The sequence below is a fragment of the Ruditapes philippinarum genome, unplaced genomic scaffold, assembly GCF_026571515.1.
Source record: "Ruditapes philippinarum isolate M1 unplaced genomic scaffold, ASM2657151v2 ctg23685_1_1_1_1, whole genome shotgun sequence".
NCBI classification, from domain to species: Eukaryota; Metazoa; Mollusca; class Bivalvia; order Venerida; family Veneridae; genus Ruditapes; species Ruditapes philippinarum.
This window is the reverse complement of record NW_026853842.1, coordinates 7,471-14,417: the sequence shown is the minus strand read 5'-3', so window position 1 is coordinate 14,417 and position 6,947 is coordinate 7,471. Positions and strand designations below refer to the sequence as shown.

Here is a 6,947-nt window from a genome sequence, read left to right as displayed (position 1 = left end):
TCTTTCTTTTAAAAAAGGTTGTATCACTAAAAAATGCCAAAATATATCCCACTGAATCTTACACAATTATTTTCCTCCCATGAAATACACAACTTTAAAAAATGGCTGCCGTTTACATTTTACAAAGCCATGTCTGATATAAATTTCTTTTTCTCCTACAAGAATTGTTTGTTTTTATTATCAAAACAAGCGATCATTCATATTTTTTTAATAAATGAATAAATATAACCGTCATTTAACGTTGATTGGCGGACTTATTTTTCAGCTCAAGAATTCTTGATTTTAATGAGAAATCTCGACTAAATGAGGCTCTCAATGGGGAAAACAGATTTTAATATTAACGTTAAAATTATAGAAATTTCGTCTTTACTTGTTTTTAAGCATAAAATAAAAGAAAATTTGTTTGTTGTAATTTTATTTCATCTCATGAACTTAATGAGTCGAATGGTAATTGCTCTCTCACTTTTGTTTCGACACTTGTGCGGAAATTGGTAATTATAAGTTAATTATCTTTTATTTTATGCTTAAAAACAAGTAAAAGGTATGCTACAAATACATGTAAATAATCATTGTCCTATCCAAATTCTGATACGATACCTTACAGCGGATATCAAAGTCATTTAAGATTTTTTTATAGACGCCTTATTGATTCAATATGTGGTCCAACGAAAACTCGCTACCATGTATTATCTAGTAGCATTTAAAAATAAAGAATACTACCTATGAAAAATGTCCAATTTGTGTCAAACATCATATTTAGATTCTGATTATTTTTAAAAGATAAAAACAACATCATGTCATCGTCTCGACGGTATGTCTTGTACTGCGAACAAAAAGGCAATGCGGAGAATCCTACACAGTTTATTACACACAAAAGCCTTAGCATATGTAAGCAAATATCCCTTTGTCAATCTAAACAGTACACTATTGAAGTTATATCAAACAATTGTTTTGCTGGTTTGAGTGTTTGTTTGTTTGTTTCTCTAGGAATTTATACCAATTTTGGTTAAATCTCGGTGGTAGGTCCACCTAACCGGCTTGTCTTGATAATAAACTTATAATTACCAACTTCCTCACAACTGCCGAACCAACAGTGAGAGAGCAATGACATGACTTTTTCTTCGGGATCAATTGTCACGGAGGATCTAACCAGCGACCTATTGAAGATTAATCCGATCCTTTTGCCTATTTTGCTCAGATGGCGGCTTTTATAAAACAAGAATTTTAATAAGTAAACTTCAGACTTACTATGCACTATAATAATCACATTTGTTAATATTTTTCAAGATTGATCCCGTCCTGGCTTTGTGTAGTTAATGATTTAGTTTTATTAAAAAGATGACATAATTCATTAATATATTATTGCAGATTATTGATAATAAAATGATAGGGAAGAAGGTTAAGTAATTTCCTTCCATGTATTAACTAAAATGTGACAAAATAGTTTTACACAATAGTGGTAAAATAGATAAAAATGAACAAAACCATATAGATAAAATTAAATTATCAAAACTATGTATCTTATTTGTATTTTTAATATGGTTGAACATTATACTTTTTTCCACTTATGCGTAAGAAATAAGCCATTACGTTCTTTCTTTATACGTGTCTTTGTGTTCAACGTCGGGTACGGTGTCATATCATGAGATATAGATAATTCAGCTATATTGTGCAAAATATACCTTAAGCATGATTATCTTAGATTGTATGATAATATAAGGTTATGTTTGGATTATCTGTTATAGATAACAAGCGTTAAGACAGAACTGTTTTGTTCTACTTTATTTTGTTTACTGACAGGAAGGAAATACGTTCAATAAATACATGAAACCGAAAGTAGGAATTTCTGAAATTAAGGACACACAAAAAAATCACATTGAAAAAATGATTTAAAGGGAGACAACGTTTTAGTTAATTCTTTATGTACTTAAATTACATTACCTTCCCGCTATACTACATGTGTATTTAATAAATATCTTGAGAAATGAAAACTGAGCACGAAATATCTGTATAAGCATGAATGTATAATATAACAAGTTATGAATAACGACGTCGTTAAGAATTCAGTAGACAACTGATAACACCGATAATTGCAACTTATGTGTATTAAAATAAACTTTTGAAACTTTTAAAGACGTCATGAAACTGCGAAAAAAAGTGTTTGTGGGGACGGAAGTGGGAAATTCATTAAATGATTCATATTTATTGACTTTTTCCAATCTTGTTAATATTTTAATGATTTTTAATTTCCCATGCTCATAGATATTACAAATGTGTTGAAACAAAAATTTAGGATATATTTTATTGAACTGAAATTAAAATAATTTAACCAATTGTATGCGTATCTTTCATCGATCAGTAATTTCAAGTTCATTATAGCACAATTCTTTTAAACATTTAACATAACTTTTTTATTTTTGACACATTAACAGAAATTACGTATTTCTGTACTGTTATTTTTGTTCTTCTGTAACAGGTTCTTTGAAATAAATGATATTGTCACAAACGATTTAAGTATAAACACTTATTCATACCATTTGTTAAACAAGAAGAATGACACTGTTTTAATTTTATTGCAAAAAATCGAACACATTTTATATCATATGATCAAGTAGCGATATAATACCGTAAAGTCTATACAGTACACATAATATACACACAACAAGGATTTAAAGATATTAATGCGTTTATGTATGGTATTGTGTATAGTCACAATACGCTTTACTTAATACGCTTATATATGGTATTGTGTAGTCACTCATTATGCTCAATATGTTTTTGCTCAGTACGCTTATATATGGTATGTTGTAGTCACTCATTATGCTTAATACCTTATAGATCAATACGTTTAAATAACGTATTGTATAATCACACATTATGCTCAATACCTTTATGCAAAAAGCAAGGACATCAATGTATTTAATGATTTTATGTGTGGTATTGTGTAGTCACAATACTTTTAAGCTCAATTTGTTATTATAAAGTATTGTCAAGTAAAACATTTTGCTGAAAACATTTATGCTTCAAACGTTCATATATAACATTATGTTGTCACTTATTATCCTCAGTACGTTTTTATGCTCCATACATTCATAAAACGTATTGTGAAGTCACACATTATGCTCAATATATTCATGCTCAATGCGTTTATATATGGTCTTTGGTAGTCACTCATTATGTTCCATCATCTGATGTAAAAATAAATAAACATTGCAATGTTACACAAAAATCTTAAAAAATCATTTCTTGTTAAATTCATGATTAATAAATACGTAATGATAATTTGAGATAAACATCAGAAAAAAATATCTTCAAACTAAAATACGTTTTGTAATATACTAATGATTCATTCGATAGAAATTACTTTATTTAGGACTATTTTAATAATTTCCCAATCAAATCATATATTATAAAGTTAAAATCAAAAACTGTGATGATAAGATCACAAATATGACTTTTTGCCAATTTTTTCCGTCCTCGTATCTGCAGGGATAGCAAAACATTTTAATATCATTGTTTAAAAGTTACACTGTTTAATAATTTAAAAGGCTTTATCTCTTTTATGTTCAAAACTAGGTTCGCGTTAATAAATCTGGCCATTGAACAAGGTAACACTGGTGTATATTTTTCTTCGATTGGTGATAATGCAATTATACAGTTCTTGCAAATCAAGTGAATACTAGTAATTAATCAATTTATGTAACATATTACAAATATGGAATTTTGCCGAATTATTTCGTCCTCTAATCTGAAGGGAACGCGCATAACATTTGAAAGCATTTTCTAGATTATTCTCTTGTTCCATACACTGGCCTAGAATATTTAGTGCTGTTTCCCTGTGTCCGAGATTTGGTTCAACATTAATGGTTCGGGCAATGTTAGAGAGAGCCCTCTGATTATTATCTAGTCTTCCTAGACGGGAATATGTCTTGTACTGCAAGAAATAGAGATACGGGAGAGAGTCAACAACAGCGAAATCCATCCAATCATCAAAGCTACCTCTGTAAGCAAGATCTTCCTGTGTTGATCTAAACATTTCATGTTGAAGTTCAAATGGACAACAGTTTATTTCACATCGCATAAAACGGACACACGATGCTGTTAATTGTTTAAGCAGTGTGCATTCTTCATTTGATTCATAACATAATCTGTTAAATCTTTCTCTTCTTGCACCGTGTTTGAAATCGTAACACACACACACTGGATCAACAACACTTAGATCATAACATTCCTCAATTTTTTTCAAGATAAGTTCAGTCCTCTCAATATCTCCGATACAGTAGAAAAAAGATGCTAGTTTCAGTTTACCAGATGCTACATCGGAGTCAAGTCCTAATAACATGAATGAAAGCGCCTTATTGTATGTAAAATGTTCTTGATGGTAAATGTTTAAAGATGCTAAAATAGACCCAAGTGTACAACATAGATATCGTGTTAACAAACAGTAAGCTTTTCTATCTATGTTTGAGAACTTCTCATTATGTTGATTTGAGATTAATGTTAAAAGCTTTTGAATCGTATTGGTGATAAATTGCACATACCACGTAACAGACATTGGAAGTGCACGCTTTTAGTAAGGGCTGTATCTTTAAGTAACTGTCCGGCAATCAGTGTTGGTACAAAATGTGCAGGTACCGGTACAAAACCGTTAATAGTTGACTGTACAGATGACCCAAAGTTGTCACATTCAATTTCGAGTAATGCACTTCCATTACTTTCGATTAAATATCGAAGAGTTTCAAGTATTAACGGCTTAGTTTCCTGAGACAATCTCCCGCTCATCAAGTTATTTTGTGTGATGAAGAAATGAGGGCAATATTCATTTTGAACACAGTTGTAAAGTGTTGATAAACAAAATGATAGACAAGTATAGAGGGTATTTTCCTTCCATGCGTCAGATCTTGTATATGAAATACAATGTAACAAAACTGTTTTACACATGAAACTTGAAATGCTGTCAGGATATCTTTGAGTAATGAATGTTTTCAAAATCATTTTCATCAAAACAAAACACCTGATTTGTGTTATATTAAGATTAAACATTAAATATCTCTCTGCAATTGATGTGGATATTCTCCATTCAAATGCTTCATTTACACTTCCTGTTTTTCCAACGCCAACAACAAAACATCGCGTGTTACTACAGTACTGTATCATATCATTTGTAGGCCAATGCTCCTCTCTATGCTGATTTAACCAATGCCGTGCTTGAACTGGTCTTAAATGACAGGGAAAGGCAAAACATTATCACTGACCCCAGGAACATCTTGTCGAGAATGGGCTGGGCCGTGTCTCATTAATTCATTAATTCCAACAACACTTAATAATGTATTATGCAACAATATTCTCCCCATTCTGTCTCTATATAAATTGTCATCAACTTCAGCTACTTCTGGTAGTGGAGCATCATCTCTTAATTTTTGTAACAAACAATATCCTGGCGAGACATACTCATCTCGTATCATTAAGAAATTACGCTTACCATATACCCATTCACTCCAATCTTGTATCACATTAAATTTGTTCTTAGATATAAGACAATCTACGTCAGAATTTAATCCTAGAGTTGTTGTACCTTCTATTTGACTACCGAAAATAAACCCATTCAGATCTCTACCGCGTACCTGATGAGTTACCGTCACTATTGATTCATTCAGTAGGTTTGATCTTCTTCTTTTCATCACAATCTTCTCATTTACACCAATCATATCCATCACTTGAGACATTTTAAGTGATAAATTGTGAGCGTAATCTGGTATTCTCGACATGCTAAAATAAAACAGAAATTCATTTGTTTTATAAAATTTTCTGTATTTCTTAATGCAATAGATTAGATTTCACGATAAATAAACAACAATTTATACTTTGAAATGAATCCCTGTAAAACACGGAAATGACACATTTAATCAATATATTTATAAAGTGAAAATTTGATAAATGATTTAACTATTTATAAAAGCTCATCATTTCAAAATAAAAAAAGCAAATAAAGTTATTTATTTACCTTATATTGAAATTGTACTATACGAAAACGAAAGTTGGAATTTCCAATGCTTCATTAGACAGGTTGAATGGTACTAAATAATAAAGCAACAAAGTACTAAATATGAATCCTTGTTTCCTTATTTGTAAATTGAATCTTACACAGACAATTGAAAAGAAATAATCGCTCTATGGTGGGTATTTTATAGGATAAAATCATAATTGTTTGACGCTTAAATATATAGAGGCTTCAAAAATATTTCTTATACATATAGACATGCAGACATTTTATTTCGTACTTATACCACGGTTTTATATTACATATAAATGCATATACATATATTTTATTTTGAACTTTAATCATAGAAACCGGATTAAATTCAAGAATGTTTCTCATCATTTTGACAAGTCTTCAAAGCTTTTATTATAAATAACTTTACTAGATGGACACTTAATTGGTTACATAATATCATATAAATAACACATCGGTCTGTGGGTAACAGCCGAGGAAAATACTATTACCCGAGGCCAGAGACATAGATAACATTTATCTATGACTCTGCCGAGGCGTAGCCGAGGGTAACAGTATTTTTTACGAGGGATGATATTTTTACTGTTACTCACAAACCCATGTGTTCTTTATTTTATTATCCCGAACAAAAATAGTGTGATGATCTGAAATTGTCAACAAAATCTAACTGTAACAAAAATAAACCAATAATAACAATACAGTAACTAAACTGTCCTTACCTTTTAAGTGTTAAGAGTAGCCTGTATACTTTAGGCCTACTTGAGAAGTTTTCTTTTATTCTTAAAGCAAGTGATGATATCTACTCATAAACATACAATAAGCTGTGTTTTATATAGAAAACATGCTTATACATATATTTTATTTGGAACTTTTATCAGATGAACCGGATTAAATTTAAGAATGTTTCGCATCATCTTTACAAGTCTTTAAAGCT

The 6,947-nt window shown here is 30.3% G+C and overlaps 1 protein-coding gene across 2 annotated transcripts; it reads right to left on the bottom strand.

Annotated features, from left to right (window-relative positions):
- Positions 1–2,560: 2,560 nt before the first annotated feature.
- Positions 2,561–6,321, bottom strand: LOC132738153 (uncharacterized). 2 transcript variants are annotated; one of them, XM_060725611.1, is made up of 2 exons: positions 6,005–6,321; positions 2,561–5,769 (listed from the first exon to the last, which is right to left on the bottom strand). In XM_060725611.1, the coding sequence occupies exon 2, from the start codon at positions 4,553–4,555 to the stop codon at positions 3,680–3,682; it is 876 nt and encodes a 291-aa protein (XP_060581594.1). In that variant the 5' UTR covers positions 4,556–5,769; positions 6,005–6,321; the 3' UTR covers positions 2,561–3,679. Both variants share the same exon structure in this region, with proteins under 2 accessions (XP_060581594.1, XP_060581595.1).
- Positions 6,322–6,947: the final 626 nt, after the last annotated feature.

Excerpts from the sequence above, each read along its gene's own strand:
- LOC132738153 (XM_060725611.1), bottom strand. The coding sequence starts at position 4,555 with ATGTCTGTTACGTGGTATGTGCAATTTATCACCAATACGATTCAAAAG.